This window comes from Gigantopelta aegis, chromosome 5 (assembly GCF_016097555.1).
Source record: "Gigantopelta aegis isolate Gae_Host chromosome 5, Gae_host_genome, whole genome shotgun sequence".
In the NCBI taxonomy this organism is placed as follows: Eukaryota; Metazoa; Mollusca; class Gastropoda; order Neomphalida; family Peltospiridae; genus Gigantopelta; species Gigantopelta aegis.
This window is the reverse complement of record NC_054703.1, coordinates 32,345,093-32,369,004: the sequence shown is the minus strand read 5'-3', so window position 1 is coordinate 32,369,004 and position 23,912 is coordinate 32,345,093. Positions and strand designations below refer to the sequence as shown.

The 23,912-nt window shown below is 38.2% G+C and overlaps 1 protein-coding gene across 4 annotated transcripts in view; it reads left to right on the top strand.

Moving 5' to 3' along the window:
- Positions 1-4,785: 4,785 nt before the first annotated feature.
- The window catches only part of LOC121373622 (zinc finger protein 729-like), a 29,291-nt gene continuing 10,164 nt past the window's right edge, over positions 4,786-23,912 (top strand). Inside the window, exons 1-2 of one of the 4 annotated variants that reach the window (XM_041500325.1) lie at positions 4,786-4,863; positions 21,668-23,008. In XM_041500325.1, coding sequence (XP_041356259.1) covers positions 21,988-22,935 — 948 coding nt within the window. In that variant the 5' untranslated portion in view covers positions 4,786-4,863; positions 21,668-21,987 and the 3' untranslated portion in view covers positions 22,936-23,008. Of the gene's footprint in view, positions 4,864-7,527; positions 7,578-21,667; positions 23,810-23,912 lie in introns of those variants that run through there. The other 3 variants (XM_041500323.1, XM_041500324.1, XM_041500322.1) reach the window with 3 other exon arrangements.

The window sequence follows — 23,912 nt, the reverse complement described above, 5'->3', positions numbered from 1 at the left end:
ATAGCGCTTTTTTTTTGCTTCGTAGTTGAAGAAGACATAATACTGTTACAGTTCTAGTCTTATATTGGTATTGGTCGTACATTAAAGGTAGAGTGAACTAAAACATGAGCCTTAATTATGTGTTGGAAAGATACATACCCGGACCACCAACACATACTGACACTTTAACAAATGGAAAAATGCGTAATTTTAGTGTTAATAAAAAACCAAAACCTGATTATTCCTGTAACTTGGGGTAGCCATTTTCTTTTCTTGTCGATGCGTCCGGTCCTCTAGTTTGGGGCGAAGTGGCGTCAGCTCCTGACCAACTCCTGTATGCACTGTGTAAACAAAGGCAGTAATTTGCGGCAAGGCGCTTTTCTTTGATCAATCTGACTTGTAAAACAACATAAATGACGTGATAATATAATAAACAATTTAACTAAATATATTTCAAATTGCATTCACGGAACGAAATGGGGTTATAGTATTTTTCTCTGTTAAATAATCCAAAGGAAAAATATACACTGTTAAGCATATTGATATGCTACGTTGGAGAAAAAACGACAACCCACGATTCCAAAGTGATAATTTTCTTTTCTTTGGGACGACGTAATTGGTCAGTTCTGTAATTTTAGATGAGAAAGTCTACTTAATCAATAGTTTTACAGAACTATTGACAGTAATAAATCATGCCCATTACCATTTTAGGGGCGACAGGTAATATTACACAATACCGGTATGTATTTGTGTCTAGACAGCGTCAATTAATTGTCACGTCTGGTTACCAATCAAATACACACCTGTCAATCAGGAATCACAGGTGGGGGCAAATAGCAATGGACCAATTATCTAAGAAAGCACTTCGTGTATCATATCAGTACATAGGCATTCCCAGTCTGGAGCTCGACACCACAGCATCGTAGAGGTCTAAAATTAACGAACTACTCTCGATTCACTAATATCAAAACCTATATTAGCTCGGCCATTTACCTTTCGACCGACCGTTAAAAATTGCGCCAAATTCCCTCGATCAAAATTGCGCATCCTTTTCTCTTTGGCATTTAACTGCTTCATTCAAATTCCACAGCACCCCCACCACCCCCACCCGCCTGCTACCGATTTGATCGGGCTTCTGGTGCTCCCTGGCACCTGCCAGTGCAGGCGGTCCCTCCTCTCCCCTCCCCCCCCCCCACCTTTCCTGTCATGGACCGAGGGGCCGGCCAAGGCCGGCTCTTGTGCCCACGACAGGCGTGCGCTACAACAGCTTGTTCTGAATGTGCACGTAAAACCCTATGACATGACATGACATGACATGGAGCTCGACGCGGTAAGACGTGTTAGTTTGGCTTGTGCATACTGTACGTGCTTTCGTGTGCTCGACTTGGGAATCCTTCATTTTGTTTTGTTTTTGTCAGCGAAATGGGAATTTTCTACTGGGATGTATGCGGCCACTGGAACTGCTGGAACGCTTTTCATTTCGACAGCCTGCACCACCAGGTTGGATTCTTTTTTAGCGAGATTCTTTGCCTCCACGTCATTTCTCCGGCTGACTGTGTCGATTTGTTTTACTGTGACTCGTATGACGGCCATTCTACAGAACGCCACGGTTGTTCGCGTTTAGTCTCAACTTGTCCGAGCCTGTCCTAGCAGCACTGGAAGATTGACCGCCCCACTCTAAGAAGAAATAGGAAGCGGGGCCGGCCCCTCTACTATTTTCTAAACTTTACTTTGTTTTATATTGATACCATCTCGTATCCTCCGGAGTCGGGCCCATCCGCACCACTATACCAACCCATGACGACTGTCTGATACTCTATCGTTCAGACGGATCCGGCTTCTCAAGATCTGTATTTCAGCACAGCACTACACCTTCAACGTCTAATATACATCGGACTTTAAACTTTTACTTTATGTTGAAATTACTTTCTTTTTTTAATATTATTAAATAGTCCGATCCTCTCTTCTTTCTCTTATTTATTTTTGAACTGTCCTTCTAAAATGCTCGAAGTTATATAAATATTCGACCGAGCAGTTAATTCTAAATTGCCCATTTTCAAATCTACCCCCCCCCCCCCCCCCCGATCCCGAATCGGGCCACCGATCTAATTGGAGGTCGGACTCTGGATGGGCGTGTTCAAAACCCTAGTGGTATAAGAGTACATTAAACTAGTTATCTATCTATCTATCTATATATCAGTACATAGGTTAATGCATGGACAAAACAAAGGTATAATTATTTCAACTTGTTGTGTAGCCACTTAGACATTGGTGGTTTATTTTGTGTTGAAAAATAATATATATTTATTGCTGGCGTACTGAGATGTATACTATTACAGAACACTGCAATGCATGACTATTTTATCATCCCGCAAAAACCAGGTAGATTTGTTTGTCTAGTTCTAAGACTCATTCCTGACGTTACGCGTTAAGTATTACGTAACCATTAGCTCACCAGAGGGCGTATTCACTGGAATGGGACAAAATGGCTGTACCTATTATATATAATAGCCGTCACATTTAACCGTTTTATTAATTAAATATAATAATATACTTGTTGATATTAAGCAATTGTGTGCATTATATCGTTGAATATGCATACCAGTCCAAAAGACTTGCTTAAGCATTCCTTTAAATAAATGTGTAATCGTTAACATATCCAGTTTCAACCACACAGCTTCAAGAGGTACTGCTAATAACAATCTAATTACAATTAGCTCCACTATTACATGTGGATCTAACACCAGCCAGTTGGAGCTCATGTCCACCAATCAAAACCTTACTTGCAGAATCATGCAAGTGATTTGAAAATAATTTGAAAACATTCCGAATTATCCTGAGGATATACGACATGTTTCATGTGAATTACGAATGCCTTATTTAGACCAGTAGAACTAATTTTAATCGAATTGCTAACAACACTGCGTAGTCCTCAATGTCCAGATAACATTTCGTCTGTAAATAATAATTTAAATATTGACCAATCACACTTCGCCTTTTATAACGTTATTTGGGAGCATACAAATTCTAAAAATATCGGGCGAGTCTATTTTAGTGGCCGCAGTACAGCGAACCATACCAATACGTACGGGGTGGGTTATCAGTCTTCAATTATACATTAAAAAATATTTATTTATTTATAAAAAACCCCCAACTAAATCAGTCTTCAGTTTTACATTACAAATTATTTATTTTATAAAATAAAACATGTTTTAAGGCATTCGTAATTCACACGAAACATGTCGTATACCCTCAGGATAATTCGGAATGTTTTCAAATTATTTTTAAATCACTGGCAGAATTCTGCAAGTAAGGTTTTGATTGGTGGACATGAGCTCCAACTGGCTGGTGTTAGATCCACATGTAATAGTGGAGCTAATTTTAATTAGATTGTGCTAATAAGACGATTCATGCAATTAGCAATCCGGCCTCGGTGGTGTCGTGATTAAGCCATAGGACATAAGGCTGGTAGGTACTAGGTTCACCTCTCTGAGGGGCGTAGGCAAATGGTCCGCTTTCAGAACTAAAAGATACAGGTTTATACATATGGTGTTTCTGGTGGTGCAAAAACAAAATAGAAAAAGGTCCACTTGGTTCATATTCGAACACCCCCCACCCCCCCACCCCCACCCCTCCCAGGTCCAGATCACGCTACGCCCCGGTCTCTGTACCGGCTCCCACCCAGAGCGAGATAACGACTCAATGGGTAGGCAAAGTCCACTACACCGACCTCTCTAACCGACTACACGATAAGGCCAAATAAAAAAAAGGAGAGTTGGTGATCGTCCTTTTGACACACAAATCAGGGTGGATGGGGGGAGGGGGGATTTTTTTTCTTTCTGTGAAAAAACTTTATAAAACCCTGGAGACCATTTTGTTTGCGGGAGTAGCAGCCAACAGCGCATGCGCCTGTATGTTTTAGTTGCTTCACTGGCCGCCAGATGGACCTGGTGATGGTTTAACCCGTTAACGGTGCTTACGAAAGTTGAATTGCTGCTATGTCGACGCATTTTTAAGTTTTTAACAAAATAAAAAATAAAATAAATTTAGGGGCGGGCGCATTTTTCAGATACGGGCGGGGACGATCACCAACTCTTTTTTTATTTGGCCTAACAACTAGCCACTAACCTACTGTCCAGAGAATGGAGGCGTGTGCCCTGGACAGTGTGATTGGACATAATTTGGATATAAAGATTGTTTTATTTAACGACACCATTAGAGCACATTGATTTTTTATCTTATCATCGGCTATTGGACGTCAAACATATGGTCATTCTGACACTGTGTTTTTTTTAGAGGAAACCCGCTGTCGCCACATAGGCTACTCTTTTACGACAGGCAGCAAGGGATCTTTTATTTGCGCTTCCAACAGGCAGGGTAGCACAAACCATGGCCTTTGTTGAACCAGTTATGGATCACTGGTCGGTGCAAGTGGTTTACACCTACCCACTGAGCCTTGCGGAGCACTCACTCAGGGTTTGGAGTCGGTATCTGGATTAAAAATCCCATGCCTCGACTGGGATCCGAACCCAGTACCTACCAGCCTGTAGACCGATGGCCTAACCACGATGCCACCGAGGCCGGTTTTCATTTGGATATAAGCACGTAAATAACTACAAATGAATGAAAGAAAGAAAGAATAAATGAATTAGCAAGTAACTGAAAACGCACATGCCAATGGTGATAAATAATGAAAAAAAAAGATAGTGGTCCGCATTTCTAATAATGACCCGAATAGTGGGTCAGATTATAGGGTATCTATATCCGTTTCCTTTGAGGTGACTAAATTTTTTTTTTCTGCATGCTCATGAATGGAGTTTGTTGGCATAGGCCTATTTTGTTGTATTCTGCGATGATAAACTCAAAGCAACCATCCAGTATGTGGTGAGTATTATTAAACAATTATTTTTATATGTACGCATTAGCTATTTATATTGTCGCGCTAGCTTACTAGTATTGTTATATTCGTAATGGTTGCTAGTCACTTCGTACCATGGTCTTTTCGTTCCATAGTATAGGTTCCATTAGACCAAATCAATTCCTATTGCCGATAATGTTAACGTTTACTAATAAAACTAATATAAGCAGCGTTTCAACACACCCAGGAAGTACAGCAATAGAAAGTGTGGCACCTCACATCTAATCTAGCTGCAAGAAAATGGGGGGTCACGTATCATTTAAGAGATTTAATTTATGTTTTTAATAGCAACCGTCATTTTTGCTGAAAATTGCAGTTCCATTTTTGGGGGTACCCTGCATTAGTTTCAACCTCTGGTATATACTGCATAACAACTGTATGACAAATAAAAGTGTATTTATTTATTGTCAATGGATAATAGTATTTGCACAAATAATCAATGTCACATATTACTACCAATCACACCCACAGCTGCTTTTACTCCGTAAATATTTGACGGTGCACGTCGAACCTTGACACGGTACTCTCTTCTTTGGTACTATGCAACCTATATCCAAAAAATATATTTTTCAAAAAGTGTCCAATTGGGTGTTTTCATGACTATCAGGATCTTCTGTGTTCTGATATGATGTGACAACATAATTGAAAGTGTTGTTCCTACAGTGCAACCTGATTTAATGTACACCTCAGGAAGCATCAGTGTTATGCAAAGTTGTATACAAATGCAATGTATCATATTTAAAACAAATAATAAATAAAAATACTACTCTTGAAGATACATCCTATGGGTTGGTTGTGTATGCTTAGTTGTATATGTAGTGTGTGCATGCATAGTCAGTCACATTTCCAATAAATAATTACCTTAAAACTCATTTATTGCAGTGACCCTGTGTTTTGAAAGACTTTAATGGGCATATGATAAGAACTTCACTAGAAAAAAAGCATATTACATGTGGTATCTGAAATGAACACCACTGCATCCACAAATAGTAGTAAATTAATGTGGTACACATCATGGTGGGGTAAACACCCAAGGTATGGACTATGCTTGGATGTCAAGTCACTGAATGCAATATTTTCAAACCCATCAGCCTAGTTGGTTTTTATATATGCATTATTAAATCCACTGACAGCTACCAATATATCTGTTGATATTTTATTAATAATCTCCAGTGATTGGTGCTTACAGACATGTATCATATCTAGAGTTATCATTAGGGTTTTACATCTTTATTTTTTATTTGTCATAAAAAAAGCACATTCAATCCATCAAAAGAGTGCGAAAGTCATAATTATTTTCTGTTTTAACTGAATATAATATTTATATCGTATGCATTACTACAATCTGTAATGTAACACATCATTTACATGTATAGTAATATTGGAAAATACAGCTTTACAAGTGTGGTGATAGTGGCAGATAATACTAACACACTCCTAGGTAGATTAACAAATGTGTCAAAATTGCTCTTGTACTTGGTATATATACTTCAAATACCCTTTACTATACAAAACTCACTGAATATATGGACAAGATTTAATGAACTGACCTAAAGCTATCATTACCAAGCTTATATTTGTGTACAAATAAAGAAGAGAATGCAAAATGGCTACACAGAACCCACTTCTGTAGATTTTAATGTTTTTGCCAAACTCACAAAAACAATTGTAAAAACTCCCATATTTGCCTAAAACATAATTCACCAACCTAAAAAGTATGTTAAAATTACAGCAGAAATCAGGTTATTTAAATATAGTCATTCCAGAGCCAATTGCATTCAAATACACATTGTTAATGGAGATCTAAAAGCTTAACCTAATATCAGCTAACATTATTTTTTAACTAAAAATGAATTATTACTAACAGCTTATTTCATCTTGCCTAGACTTATTATCCTAAATAAGATTAGTGTTATATGACATGGCCATCACCTTGGATAAATAAGCTTTAAAATATTTTAAGTAAAAAATATGGGCCAAAATCTCCAATTGGTCAGCACAGACTTTTTTTCAAACTCTATTCTCAGCAGTGCACAGTAAATTAATGCCAAGGTCAAGGTCATTATGAACTCCCATGCCTGAGTGTCACCTAATTAAGCAATTATGACTGTCAAATAACAGTAAATGGCACACAATATAAAATAATGATAATATAGTGAATATATGCTATAGGTTCCATTAGACCAAATCAATTCCTATTGCCGATAATGTTAACGTTTACTAATAAAACTAATATAAGCAGCATTTCAACACACCCAGGAAGTACAGCAATAGAAAGTGTGGCACCTCACATCTAATCTAGCTGCAAGAAAATGGGGGGTCACGTATCATTTAAAAGATTTAATTTATGTTTTTAATAGCAACCGTCATTTTTGCTGAAAATTGCAGTTCCATTTTTGGGGGTACCCCGCATTAGTTTCAACCTCTGATATATACTGCATAACAACTGTATGACAAATAAAAGTGTATTTATTTATTGTCAATGGATAATAGTATTTGCACAAATAATCAATGTCACATATTACTACCAATCACACCCACAGCTGCTTTAATTATATTTACTCCGTAAATATTTGACGGTGCACGTCGAACCTTGACACGGTACTCTCTTCTTTGGTACTATGCAACCTATTTTGTTGTATTCTGCGATGATAAACTCAAAGCAACCATCCAGTATGTGGTGAGTATTATTAAACAATTATTTTTATATGTACACATTAGCTATTTATATTGTCGCGCTAGCTAGCTTACTAGTATTGTTATATTCGTAATGGTTGCTAGTCACTTCGTACCATGGTCTTTTCGTTCCATAGTCATTTCATACCTAATTTGGTCGTTTCGTACCCTGGTCATTTCGTACCATTGCAAAAAGTCATTTCGTACCTTGGTCATTTCGTACCCTGGTCATTTCGTACCATTGTGAAAAGTCATTTCGTACCCTAGACCGGACCTATTGTCCGAACCAAATTGTTAACAACTACGAAAAATTACTCTCCTACCTTTAATTGCTGTTAGATTTCCTCCAAAGTTTGTCCAGACACAAATCTTGGAAAAACCATTACAATGACACAGATTCCACATACCAGATGATAACCATGTCACCTATATAGACTTCGCTGAGAGCGCATAGGGAAAAAAGCATGTAATTTTGTATCAGCTGCCATTTTGACTTTTTATGGAATATTCTTCAAGAGGGGTGAAAGGATAGGACTTAATCTAACAACGTCATAACATGTTATGATATAAAAGCAAACGTGATGACGTCATATTATTATTTATTATTTTTATTATTATTCTTATTTTAATGATACCACTAGAGATAATCGATTTCATATTAATTGTGTCACATACTTTGGAGGCTTTCACCCCTCTTGAAGATTATTCCATAAACAACCAACATGGCAGACGGCAGAAAACTGCATGTATTTTTCCCTATGCAATCTCAGCAAAGACAATATCGGCGACATCGTTGCAGTCTCATGTGTGGAATATGTATATTTGTAGTGTTTTTTTTGCAATTTGTGTCTAGACAAACTTTGGAGGAAATCTAACGGCAATTAAAGGTAGGAGAGTAATTTTTTGTAGTTGTTAACAATTTGGTTCGGACAATAGTCGATCATTTCATACCTTGGTCATTTTGTACCATAACTGAAAGTCATATCGTACCATGGCATAACAATTTATAACAATCACCCCGGTAGTGTCTTTTACAAAATAACATAAAATTACAAATTTGTGATTAATTTAAGGGATATTTTATCAGTAAAAGACTAAAAATTATTGCCACTTTGTATAAACATTATAGCAATTGGCTAATTTGACAATCGGTAGAGTAGTTAATGTTTTAATGGTTGTTGTTGTTTATTTCTTAAACAAATAAGATGCAAATAAGTAAGTTTGAAAAGAAGACCTAATAAATAAATAATATTTTGTTGGTCCATTATGTTGTTTTGTTGTTTTTGACTAATTATCTGGAGCCATTTCACACAAAATCGAAGTTGGCAGTTAGTAGTAAATACCATATACGGCTCTTCTCAGGTAAAATGAAAATAGCAGTTGACAGGTATTATGGCTATCAATAACGATATGCTGCACAATAACGTGTTCTGATTTTTAAACTGTCAAAATAAAGTTTAAAAAAACAAAACAAAAACACTTCTTTTATGCTATAGTCGATTCGTTTTCTATATACTGGTTTGAAATGACTAGGGTACGAAATGACTGGGGTATAAAATGACTGGGGTACGAAATTACTTTTCACAATGGTACGAAATGACTTTTTGCAATGGTACGAAATGACCAAGGTATGAAATGACTAGGGTACGAAATGACCAGGAAGCATGGTACGAAATGGATGGTACAATATGACTTGGGTACGAAGTGACTATGATTCTTCGTAATGACCGATATCCGGAGTGAAACACTGAATAGGACATTTGGAGTTAATAATTTAATCATCAACAATGATTTCAAGATGTCTAGCCAGCATGGATGGCATATGATAAAATTAACGTGTATGTTAGAACAGTCTGCCTAAAATAAGACAAAAAGAATCCGGGTCGTTTCGCCCTAAAACCATTTCGAACACTGCATTGTTTCACCCTTATAGTCCTAGTATTCACCCGTGGTTGGTTCGCCCTAAATCTTATTCGCACCGAGTCGTTTTGCCCCCAAATAAATATATTTATTATAGTTTTGAAGTATTGTTTTCTTCTGTTTATTCATTATTCATGACCAAATACTAAGTAATTTTCTGTCTTTGGATATTAATGGTCAACTTATTAGCTGTTTACTTTGTCAGCTGAAGCTAGGTGAAATCAACATACCGTACTTGGCATTTGAACCTCAGCTGGGTATGCAGCATATTTAATAATAAACCACAGCACATCAGTAGTATTCAGTGACTGTTCATAAATTAATTATTAATGTGAATACATTGTCTGTATAATATTATTTTTATCTGTAAATTTAAACACGCAATATAGATCGCAATGTCTGACATGTAAAAATTAATGGATATATAGGACAAATCAATGAATAAATGTACTTTCTTAAACAAAATAAAAATGAGGGCGAATCGAAACATGGGGCGAAACGACTCGGTTGGAGGTACGAAGCGACCTAGCCCAAGTACTCTGACTGTAAGAGAGCTAGACGGACATTTGGACATAAATACACTCATTACAGTCATGCAGAGACCAAGCTAGAAGCGACCCTGCTCAAAACGATGTGGGTGAACTAGTAATAAGGGCGAAACAACCCGTTACCAGACAAAATTGCCTGGAATTTCCGCCAGTTTAATACCGCACCCGGATACTTGATGACAGGATATTAAACCATTCTTAATGCCACTAACTAAAGCTTAGCAGATGATACGGTTACTGCATACTTAGCCACTGTGATACGGTTGCAATATATTACATGTATATATAGCCCCTATTTAGTGCACAGGGCACGTTCAAGTCAGTAGTAGGAAGGACCTTTTTTATTTAACAATGCACTCAAAACATTTTATTTATGGTTTTATGGCGTCAGACATATGGTTAAGGACCACAGAGATATTGAGACAGGTAACCCGCTGTCGCCATTTCATGGGATACTCTTTTCGATTAGCATCAAGGGATCTTTTATATATATGCCACAGCCTTTGTTACACCAGTTGTGGAGCACTGGCTGGAACGAGAAATAGCCCAGTGGGTCCACCGACGGAGATCGATCCTAAACCGACTGCACATCAAGTGAACATTTTACCATTGGGCTATCAGCCTATGGAGTTAATCATTCAGTGATCAACAATGATTTCAAGATGTCTAGCCAGCAAGGATGGCAGTTCTATGATAAAATTAACGTGTATGTCAGAACAGTCTGGCTGAAAAAGTGAAATAAGACAAAATTGCCTGGAATAAACCATGCATTCTTAATGACACTTTAGAACTAAGCCTAATAGATGATCCAGTTACTGCACTGTGATATGGTTGCAATATATTAAATGTAACCACTAATTAGTGCATGGACACGCAGGGTTCGAATTTAACGGTTGACCGAATTTTTTTTTTTTTTTAAATCAATAATTAATAAATAAATAAAAGTATTATTCGGGCAAGTGAAAATAGACCCGGGCAAGTGAAAGTGCTGTCACCACTTGCCCGGATGCCAACTAAAAAAAAAAAGTTAAGCGCAGACACTGGACACGTTAAGTCAGTAGTATAAGAACCACACTAATTACTATGTCCCTCCAGACTAGCCACTATTGATGTTGTAGACAAGTATAATATGGAAGTTACTTTGTCACCAAATACCAAAATGACTGGGGAAAGAAAAACAAACAAAAAACAGAAAGAAAGAAGAAAGTGCGATGTAACTATCAAAATCAAAGAAAGAGAAGTTCGATTTGAACTGTCAAAAAACCCCAAACAAAATGATGTCAAATATGAAAACGAAGTTTGATTTAAACGATGATTTTCGTATCGAAAACCTGTTTTAATCAAGAATGGGATCGGGATGTATCTCAGTGGTGCAATGCTCGTCTGATGCGCGATCGATCTAGGATCAATTCCCGTCTGTGGTCCCATTGGGCTATTTCTCGTTCCAGCCAGCTATAGAGCACCACAACTGGTGTAACAAAGGCAGTGGAGTGTACTATCCTGTCTGTGGGATGGTGTACATATAAAAGATCCCTTGCTGCTAATAGAAAAGAGTAGTCCATGAAGTGGCGACAATAGATTTCCTCTCTCAATATCTGTGTGGTCCTGATGCCATATAACAGTAAATAAAATGTGTTGAGTGCATCATTAAATAAAACATTTCCTTCCTTCCTTTCAATATGTGTGTGGTCCTTAATTAACAATGTATCTGATGCTATATAACAGTAAATAAAATGTGTTGAGTGCGTCATTAAATAAAACATTTCCTTCCTTCCTTTCAATATATGTGTGTGGTCCTATAATTAACAATATATCTGATCCACTACTACTAAATAAAATATGAGTGCGTCATTACCATTTTTAAATAGAAATTTACTACTAAAATAGTATTACCAGAACTAACCTTTTGCTAAAATAGTAGAACTCCCCCCACCCCCCACCCCCACCCCCAAAAAAAAATGTCTGATAAACTGTCAGTGCTATTTTAGTTTTGTTTTATTTTGTTTTAATAATGGCACCCTACTAGTATGTTACACATTTTAGTGTAGCTGTGTTTTATTCCCGGCTGGGCTGAAGTGAGGATTTTACCTGGCCCATGCATAATGCAAATTATAAAATCACGAAACTACATATGTACGTAAGAAATATGTAAAAATAAGTATAATACTGTATAATGTTGATATTATCAGACAATCTGATTAAAATAAGCTTCACTGGTTAATAACTATTACCTGTGGATATGACAGTCTGACAGCTCATGTCGAGTTGACCTTTCATTCGTTGATGGGCCCACTGGGCTATCAGGGCTTCTAGATTATGGTAGCCCCACTCCCATGGCTAGTGATATTCAGTGTTGGGCTAGTAAATAACTACTATATCTAGCCCAATGGCTAGTGGGGAAAACCCCTTGTCAAATGCTGCATTTACATGTTTTGTAAATATACATTTTTTGCCCCCTCTTTCCACCCACAATCTAAGGATTTTAAAGCTCTATCTCCTTCTTTAGGTGACATGTCTCATTATTACTATCAATTAAATTGTATTTATTTAAAGTAGGGCTAGTGGATTTTTAATCATGGCTAGTACATTTTTTAAATCACTGATCCCATGGCTAGTGGATTTTTAATCATGGCTAGTACATTTTTTAAATCACTGATCCCATGGCTAGTGGATTTTTAATCATGGCTAGTACATTTTTTAAATCACTGATCCCATGGCTAGTGGATTTTTAATCATGGCTAGTACATTTTTTAAATCACTGATCCCATGGCTAGTGGATTTTTAATCATGGCTAGTACATTTTTAAAATCACTGATCCCACGGCTAGTGGATTTTTAATCATGGCTAGTACATTTTTTAAATCACTGATCCCATGGCTAGTGGATTTTTATAAAATTCTAGAAGCCCTGGCTATTTCTCGTTCCAGCCAGTGCACCACAACTGGTACATCAAAGGCCGTGGTATGTACTACCCTGTATGTGGGATGGTGCATATAAAAGATCCCTTGCTACTAATTGAAAAGAGTAGCCCATATGAAGTGGCAACAGCGGGTTTCCTCTCTCAATATCTGTATGGTCCTTAACCATATGTCTGATGTCATATAACCATAAATAAAATGTCTTGAGTGCACCATTAAATAAAACATTTCCTTCAGGACTTCGAACCATTCAAAACCTTACTTGCAGAATCATGCCAGTGATTGGAAAACAATTTGAAAAAATTTAGAATTATGCTGAGGGTATACAGAATTATGTTTCAGGTGAATTAAGAATTATGCCGGAAACTCATTTCAATATACAATTTTAATGTTGAACTTTCATTTCAAGTCCCGCACGCTTGTGACAAACGTCTCGCAAGCTTGCGACGAGCTATCGGCAACGTGCTTCCTGCAAGCTTGTGACAAGCTACGTGCAAGATTGCGCTATCATCAGCGGCGGCCATCTTGCATCTTGTCTAATTCTAAAAACCCAACAAATACATGTAGGTGCTACATGTAGTCAGATACTTACACAATTAGTTTTCCTGTATGATAGACATGTTCCATGTATGTGGGGTAGTCTAAAATAATATGCTAATATGCTAAAAAGCTCCTGATCCTATATTCTTCTTCTTCTTGTTTTAGGTTATATTCCTCCACTGTCTGGAGATCCACACAGTACGTGGTGTAAAGTCATTTGTTTGTTTCTTCTTTTCTTTTTTCTACTGTTCCACCAAGCAGGATTCAACCACACTTGGTCCAAATATTATTATCCTCTTATAGACCTGACCAAGTGTTGTTATTTTTCAGGCCGTAAAAATTCCAAGATGGCCGCTCTGAATAACTGAGATATTTTTTACTTTTTCTCAAGTTCCACCAATCAATTTCAACCATTATGTATTCCTAATGATCCTCTCATGGCCCTGACCAAGTTTGTTATTTTCCCGGTAGATTTAAAACCCAAGATGGCCACCCTGGTCTCTGATTAACTTAGACCTTTTTGTTCTTAAGTTCTACCAGCCAGGTTTCAATCAAATTCGGTCCAAGTAATCCTCTCATGACACTTACCAAGATATGCTATTTTTGGGGCAGTTTCGAAATCCAAGATGGCTGATCTGGCCTTTGATTGAATGAGTTGTTTTTGACTTCTCATGGTCCACATACAAAATTACAAGCAGATTTCAACCAAATCTATTCCAAATTATCTTCTCATGACCCTGACCAAGTATTGTTATTTTTTAGGCAGATTCAAAATCCAAGATGGCCACCCTGGCCTCTGATTGGCTCAGAGATTTTCAACATCTCTCAAATTCCACCAGGCTAATTTCAACTCAACATGACCCAAATCATATCCTCACATGGCCATGCATATGTTGTTATCTTTGGAGCCATTTAAAAAATGCAATGATTACAAGATGATCCTGTTTTAACCATATTACATTATCATATGTATGTATTAATATTAATTTTGTTTTAATTATTATTGTAAATAGTATCTAAATTTGTTACATTTTTAGCCACTGTTCCCATTGAATTTGATTAATGATGTGTGAAGTTATGAATTTACCAAAAATAACCATGAAAATGATTTGGGCTTGTGTGGAATCTTGCGCAAGTTTCGACAAGTGTAGACATGCCTCACAGTTGAAAATATGCATGCAGCAAGCTTGAATAAATGAAAATACGCTTGCGGGAAGCTTGGACAGTTGAAGATATGCATGCAGCAAGTTTGCAAAAATGAAAACATGCTTGTGGGAAGCTTGCACAGTTGAAGATATGCACACAACAAGCTTGCGCATGCTTGTACAAATGAAAACATGCATGCGGCAAGCTTGCAGACTCACTGCCTAACTTACACAAGCTAAATGTTAGCTTGTAAATAGCTTGCATTGCTTGTACTACCTTGTAACAACATTGTAACTACCTTGTGACTACCTATAGCCGCAAGCATGCATTTTTGTTTGGGTAGGGTGACCGTGTATACTACCAAATCAAATCCCATAGCTGACAATAGTAACATATGTGGCTAAAACTCCTACCTGCAGGGTATCAACAGCATAAACACCATGGATATAAATACTACCACCCTCACACTTAAAGTGAATTAGAAAACATTTGGGATCAAGCTGCTCATTTCTGAGATAACGGGTAGCGTCTATGACTACCCTAGTTCTGCACAAAATTCGAGTACTTTGTTTATAGGTACCCCATACATGTTTCAAGCATAATGCTACTTGACAGTGGTACTAGATGAAATAAAATTACATATTTTGTTTACCCAGATGAAACTATTATTTTTTGAACTTTGACCCAGCCGGAAGTTATTTGGTTTAGTACTACCTATAATCTAATTATACCTAATTACATAGTCTCAAAGAAAAGAAAATTATCACTTGGGTATCGTGAGTGGTTGTTTTTGCTCCAAAGTACCCTACCAATAGGCCTAATAATATGCATTTTTTCTTTGGATGTTTTAAGAGAGTAAACTACTATAAAGTTCTACAGTTCATTCTATTGATGCAAATTGAAATATCCCAAACAAAAATGCATGCTTGCGGCTAGGTTGTTGCAAGGTAGTTACAAGGTTGTTACAAGGTAGTACAAGCAATGCAAGCTATTTGCAAGCTAACATTTAGCTCGCGTAAGGTAGTCAGTATTTCTGCAAGCTTGCCGCATGCATGTTTTCATTTGTGAAAGTATGCGCAAGCTTGCTGCATGCATATCTTCAACTGTGCAAGCTTCCCGCAAGCATGTTTTCATTTTTGCTAGCTTGCTGCAAGCATGTCTTCAACTGTGCAAGCTTCCCGCAAGCATGTTTTCATTTTGCAAGCTTGCTGCATTCATATCTTCAACTGTGCAAGCTTTCCGCAAGCATGTTTTCATTTTTGTAAGCTTGCTGCATGTATATCTTCAACTGTGAAAGCATGTCTACACTTGTGGAGAAAAAGCTACGTCCAAATCATTTTCTTGGTTATTTTGTTTTAATTCATAACTTCTCATATGATTTATCAAATTCAGTGGGAACAGTGGCTAAACAACCAAACATACATGTTACAGATTTAGATAGTATTTACAATAATAATTAAAACAAAATTAATATTAATACATACGAATGATAATACAATATGGTTGAAACAGAATCATCTTGTAATAATTAGATTTTCAATTGGCCCGAAAAATAATAACATATGCATGGCCATGAGAGGATGACATGGGCCATGTTTAGTTGAAATTAGCCTGGTGGAATTTGAGAAGATGTTGAAAATGTCTGAGCCAATCAGAGGCCAGGGTGGCCATCTTGGATTTTGAATCAGCCACAAAAATAACAACACTTAGTAAGTCATGAGAGAATCATTTGGACTAAGTTTGATTGAAACCTGCCTGGTGGACCTTGAAAAGAAGCAAAAAAATGTCTCTATCAATCAGAGGCCAGGGCAGCTATCTTGATTTTAAATCTGCCCGAAAAATAACAAACTTGGTCAGGGCCATGAAAGGATCATTAGGAATACATATGGTTTAAATTTGCATGGTGGAACTTGAGTAAAAGTTAAAAATGTCTTAGTTATTCAGAGGCCAGGGCGGCCATCTTGGAATTTTTATTGGCCTGAAAAATAACAACACTTAGTCAGGTCTATAAGAGGATCATTTGGACCAAGTTTGGTTGAATCCTGCTTGGTGGAACAGGAGAAAAAAGAAAACAAGAAGAAACAAACAAATGACTTTACACCACAGTGTGGAGGATCTCCAGATAGTGGAGGAATATAACCTAAAACAAGAAGAAGAAGAATATAGGACCAGGAGCTTTTTAGCATATTAGTTTAGTCAAGACTATCCCACATACATGGAACATGTCTATCAGACAGGTAAACTAATTTTGTAGCCCAAGTAGCTGACAACATGTAGCACCTATTTTTTTGTTTTAACTGTTCATGTTTTTCACTTTAAAACCATTGTTTTTTTTTTAAAGAATTATACAAGATGCAAGATGGCTGCCACTGATGCAAGCTTGTAGGTAGATCGTCGCAAGCTTGCAGGAAGCTTGTTGCAAGCTTGCAGGAAGCTTGTTGCAAGCTTGAGGGAAGCTCGTCGCAAGCGTGCGGGTAGCTCGTCGCAAGCATGCGGGAAGCTCGTAGCAAGCTTGCAGCAAGGTGTAAAAAGGTTCCAAATACTAGCTTAAACTGAACAAGCTTGCGGGAAGCTCGTCGCAAGCTTGCGGGAAGCTCGTCGCAAGCGTGCGGGTAGCTCGTCGCAAGCGTGCGGGAAGCTCGTAGCAAGCGTGCGGGTAGCTCGTCGCAAGCGTGCGGGTAGCTCGTCGCAAGCGTGCGGGTAGCTCGTCGCAAGCGTGCGGGAAGCTCGTAGCAAGCGTGCGGGTAGCTCGTCCCAAGCGTGCGGGTAGCTCGTCGCAAGCATGCGGGAAGCTCGTAGCAAGCTTGCAGCAAGGTGTAAAAAGGTTCCAAATACTAGCTTAAACTGAACAAGCTTGCGGGAAGCTCGTCGCAAGCTTGCAGCAAGGTTGTAAAAAGGTTCCAAATACTAGCTTAAACTGAATAAGCTTGCGGGAAGCTCGTCGCAAGCTTGCGGCAAGGTTGCAAGGTTGCGGGAAGCTCGTCGCAAGCTTGCGGGAAGCTCGTCGCAAGCTTGCGGCAAGGTTGTAAAAAGGTTCCAAATACTAGCTTAAACTGAATAAGCTTGCAGAAAGCTCGTCGCAAGCATGCAACAAGCTTGCGGCAAGGTTGCAAGAAGCTCATCGCAAGGTTGCAAGAAGCTCGTCGCAAGCTTGCGGCAAGGTTGTAAAAAGGTTCCAAATACTAGCTCGAAACGCGGTAGTTACTACCTTGCCGCAAGGTTGTTACCAGCTATTTATTAAGCTTGCAATTTTTGTTTGGGATATTTAGTTAAATAGTTTATTATAAGTCATTTATGTTGTTTTACAATTCGGGTTGATTAAAGTGAAGCGCTTTGTCGTAAATTAGAGCATTTGTTGACACTGTGCATACAGGAGTTGGTCGGAGCTGACGTTACTTCGCCCCAAGCTATATAGCACCGAATGCCACAAAACCGAAACAAAATGGCTGCTCCCAGTTAACAGGAATAATCATCTTTTTTTTTATTAACTCAAAAATTACACGTTTTTCATTTGTTAAAGTGTCAGTATGTGTTGGTGGTCCGGGTATGCATCTTTCCAACACATAAGGCTCTTGTTGGAGTTGACTGCTCCTTTAAAGAGATCGACATTCCTGAGTTTGCTGCAATGTTTAAGATGTTATTGACTAACAGAGACTTTTTAACGATTGGAATTAAATATCAAATATATTTTTCTGCATAAAATGTTAGTGGCTGTATATTAAACATGTTTTTTATCATTCTAATATTTGTACTGGGTTAAATTCATTTTATTACCAAATTGTTTTTTTATTCGTATGTACAAAATTATTTGAAGACAAAATACAGTTTGGGCTTCTTACAAATATTAAGACAACCAGAAACACATTAAATATACAGCCACTGATATTCTAAACAAGAAAATATATTTAATATCTAAGTTTAATCGTAGAAATATTTTATTAGTTGGAAACATCTTACAATGCAGCAAACTCAGGAATGTCCCTTGAAGTGAATTTTAAAGAACCATGCATGTATGCTTTTATGCATCACAGGACTAATAAATATGAATATAAGAGATAAAATAAAAGTGGAGATATCTTAAAGTTCAACTTATTTTCATGCTTATATCCAATTAAGGTTCAAGCACGCTGTTAGTTGGTCAGTGGTCAGTGAGAGATTAGAGGGTCTAGTGGCATTACACTTACCCACTGAGCCCTTAAGAACACACTCTGGATTGGAGCTGGCACCGGGCTGCGAACCGTGTACCTACCAGCCTGACGTGGTCCGATGGCTTAACCAATGCACCACCGAGTCAGGTGTACCCTTCTCAGGACACTAAAAATGATTCCCCAACTGCCGAGTCCTTATAAGGATTAATAGATGGCAGCTATGTGAGTGAAACCACCACAGCTGCTGTGAAGGCAATGTTCCAGCAACGAGCTAGCATTCGACCAACTTATACCGGCCTCGGTGGCGTCGTGGTTAAGCCATGCATCGGTCAACAGGCTGGTAGGTACTGGGTTCGAATCTCAGTCGAGGCATGGGATTTTAAATCCAGATACCGACTCCAAACCCTGAGTGAGTGCTCCACAAGGCTCAATGGGTAGGTGTAAACCAGTTGCACCGACCAGTGATCCATAACTGGTTCAACAAAGGCCATGGTTTGTGCTATCCTGCCTGTGGGAAGCGCAAATAAGAAATCAGAAAGAGTAGCCCATGAAGTGGCGACAGCGGGTTTCCTCTCAAAATCTGTGTGGTCCTTAACCATATGTCTGACGCCATATAACGGTAAATAAAATGTGTTGAGTGCGTCGTTAAATAAAATATTTTTTTCTTTCTTTCGACCAACTTAAGTCAAAGCCAAAAAACTAGCTCCATTTCAATTTCGGTGAACCGTTTTAAATTATGCGTCCAAATTACGTTCAGACAATTACGCAACGTGCCGTTTATATTTCACTTTGCTTCTGATCCCGGTCGGGTTGCTTATGCTTCCTTGCACATGCCAACATGGGTGATCCCCTCTTCTACCCACCCCCAACACTTTCCAGAACTTGTTGGAGGAGCCGGCAAGAGGAGACACCTGCGCCCATGACAGGCGTGTGCTACAACAGTTTTCCTGAATGTGGACATTAAATTCTAATTAAATGACCTGATTAGCATTAGGAAGGAAGAAAATGTTTAATTGAACAACACACTCAGCACATTTTATTTACGATTATATGGCGTCAGACATATGGTTATGGACCACACAGATATTTTGAAAAAACCTGCTGTCGCCACTTCATGGGCTACTCTTTTCAATTAGCAGCAAGGGATCTTTTATATGCACCATCCCACAGACAGGATAGTACATACCACGGCCTTTGTTACACCATTTGTGGAGCACTGGCTGGAACGATTATTAGGATTCTAACCACCCTTCATCTTTTTAAACTACAGAAATTAATATTATATCCATGCCAAGACTGGTCTGCGATAGATCTAAATTTTGTCAGAAATCTGGAAATTTCCGGCTGTTCTAGGTCAGGAGTAAAATTACGAGTGGTTTGTATTAGGCGCCTAACTTATTAGTATTACTTTCCGACTATCGTAAGTTTAGTATATAAGCCCTTCCTACTGCTTTGAGTTACCAGCTTCATGCAGGGTCCTGTTTCTCACTAATTTGGGCACAGTAGGTGTTTTGTCTTTTTCCGAGCACACCGATGGGTTTTTTAGTGCAATTATGTTACTAATAACTGGCAAAGAGTTGTACTTGTTCAGAAATGCATTTCTAGTTGTTTTAATCTACATCGTAACATTCCATTCGTTTGGGAGTGGACGATTGTTGTTTTAATCTACATCGTAACATTCCATTGATCTGGGAGTGGATGATTGTTGTTTTAATCTACAGCGTAACATTCCATTGATTTGGGAGTGGACAATTGTTGTTTTAATCTACAGCGTAACATTCCCTTGATCTGGGAGTGGACGATTGTTGTTTTAATCTACAGCGTAACATTCCATTGATTCGGAGTGGACGATTGTTGTTTTAATCTACAGCGTAACATTTCATTGATTTGGGAGTGGACGATTGTTGTTTTAATTTACAGCGTAACATTCCATTGATCTGGGAGTGGACGATTATTGTTTTAAAATTACGAGTGGTTTATATTATGTGCCTAACTTTTTTGTATTACTTTCCAACTATCTTAACTTTAGTAAGCCCTTCCTACTGCTTTGAGTTACCAGCTTCATGCAGGGTCCTGTTTCTCACTAATTTGGGCACAGTAGGTGTTTTGTCTTTTTCCGAGCACACCAATGGGTTTTTTAGTGCAATTATGTTACTAATAACTGGCAAAGAGTTGTACTTGTTCAGAAATGCATTTCTAGTTGTTTTAATCTACATCGTAACATTCCATTCGTTTGGGAGTGAACGATTGTTGTTTTAATCTACAGCATAACATTCCATTGATCTGGGAGTGGACGATTGTTGTTTTAATCTACAGCGTAACATTCCATTGATCTGGGAGTGGACGATTGTTTTAATCTACAGCGTAACATTCCAGTGATTTGGGAGTGGACGATTGTTGTTTTAATCTACAGCGTAACATTCCAATGATTTGGGAGTGGACGATTGTTGTTTTAATCTACAGGTAACATTCCATTGATTTGGGAGTGGACGATTGTTGTTTTAATCTACAGCGTAACATTCCATTGATTTGGGAGCTAGTGGACGATTTTAAGGTCAGCATGTTTGTATTTAATTTGTGCTTATTTATTTTGGGCATAATTATTTTCAGCACACCCTTTATCGCTGCTACTTTGGTACAATTTAAAGCCCTGCCAGCGCCAGTGTGCACCTGTCAGACTGAAAGTGTTTGACCTCAAATCTATGTCATCCGGACCAGTGTGTTGACATCAAATGTGTCACCCAGGGCAGTGTGTTGACCTCAAATCTGTGTCACCCAGGCCAGTGTGTTGACCTCAAATCTGTGTCACCCTGGCCAGTTTGTACACATCTGTCTTAGCTTCTGTTTTATTGATTCCTTTTTTTTTCTATTTCAGAACTAGATGTATCTCTACTACAGTTTTGGAGGTATGCCATTTATTACTTTCTGATTTGAACGAAGCTCTCTAAAGAAAACAATACATTCTGATGTTTACTGGGCCCAAAGTGGAGACGTGCATGCGAAATGTCAACTGAAGATCTGAAAATCAACGTCGTGCAATGAAAAATGTGAATTCTGCTCAAAGTGATATGAACACAATTCTCGTCTAGAAATACACATGCGTTTTCACATGGGTGAAAGACCTTTGAGATGTAGAATGTGTTTAAAGGATTTCTCAACCAAGAATGACATTAAAAAAACTTTCAGGTGAGGAATATGTCTTTAAAAGATTTCTCAACCAAGAATCACCTACACGTCCACACATGTGAAAAACCTTTCAGGTGTGGAATGTGTTTAACGGATTTTTCATCCAAGAGTAGCATAAAAACACACATGAAGATCCATACTGAAGGAAACCAGTTCAAATGTGTGGTGTGTTCTGAAGATTTTTGTTCGAGCTATTACTTAAAACAACATATGTTGATTCATACTGGCAAGAAACCTGTCAAATGTGAATTGTGCACAAAATTGTTTACCAAAAGGTCCACATTGAAAGAATATGTTGTGTCTCATAATGGTAAGAAACTTTCCATATGTGAAGTGTGCACAAATTATTTTTCACAGAATTCTGGCTTAAAAACACATATATTGATTCATACTGGTGAGAAATTGTTCAAATGTGAAGTGTGCACAAAATTGTTTACAGACAGTTACAGCTTGGAAAGACATATATTGATTCATAATAGAAAGGAACCCTTCAAATGTGAAATCTGCACAAAATGTTTTACATATAGTTCCGGCTTGAAAGCTCATATGACGATTCATACTAGACAAAATCCCTACCAATGCAAGATATGCACAAAATGTTTTACATATAGTTCCTGCTTGAAAACTCATATGTTGATTCATACTGAACAGAAGAAGCCTTACAAGTGCGAGATATGTACCAAATGTTTTCCACATAGTTCCGGGTTAAAAAAACATATGTCGATTCATACTGGACAGAAACCGTACAAATGTAAAATCTGCACAAAATGTTTTCCATGGAGTTCCAGCTTAACATATCATATGTTGACTCATACTGGACATAAATCTTACAAATGTGAGACGTGTACAAAATGTTTTACACAGAGTTGCGCCTTGAAGCGGCATATGTTGATTCATTCAAGAGGCAGACCATTGAAAAAAATAGACTGTTTTAAACCACCAGAAACACAGAAATAGAGACACCAAGTGAAATGTGAGATATGCCCGAAATATTTTACACACATCATGACGCTCTTGAACCAGCATACTGGTAACGTGTAAAAGATTACCTCTTGTAGATCATTGTCATCTGCAACATACATTTTATACATTAACTGAATAACTGAAGGCCAAAAGAAACTTTACCATAGTTTTAAATCACTCTGGTGTAAAAACAACAAAAGATAGTCGCATGAGGTAAAATATATTGACTAGATCAATATGTCAACATTAACATTTAACTAAAAATGAGTGTCATTCAGCATCTGATAATGACGTCACATTTTCCCAAAGCGAAGCGGTGTACACAAATCGAGCTTTCAACTTCAAGGACGACATGCAAAGCATACAGACAATCACTCAAGTCCAATAACAAGTCACATTAATAGCATGTGTGACCACCCCTTGCCCCAATACAAGCAATAATTCTCCGACGCATAGAAAACATCAGTCGTCTGATGAGGTCACGTGGGACGCGTTGCCATTCTTCTTGAAGGGCCTGGATCAGTACCTGTTGGTTGGCTGGAGGGTGTGGTCGTTGTCGAACATGGCGATCCAAAACATCCCAGAGGTGTTCTATGGGGGACATGTCTGGGGAGCGTGCAGGCCACGGCAATACGTTTACGTTGTTGGCTCTAAGGAAGTTCTGTACGATTCTGGCTGTATGAGGTCTGGCGTTGTCTTGCTGAAAAATGACACCACGTGGCTGCCGTTGGAGAAATGGTATTGCAGTTGGACGAAGAATGTCATCCCTGTAACGTTGAGCTGTCAAGTTTCCGTGAACGATGACTTCGCTGCCAACGTCGTACAGTCCTAGCCCATGTCAATCTCAAACGATGATGTTGTGATGTCAGTAAGTGTCCTCTATATGGTCTGTAAGCCCTTATTCCATGAGTCCTGCGTCGCCTGGCCACTGTCTGTCTACTAACCCTGTGACCTAAGGCATTCATTGCTGA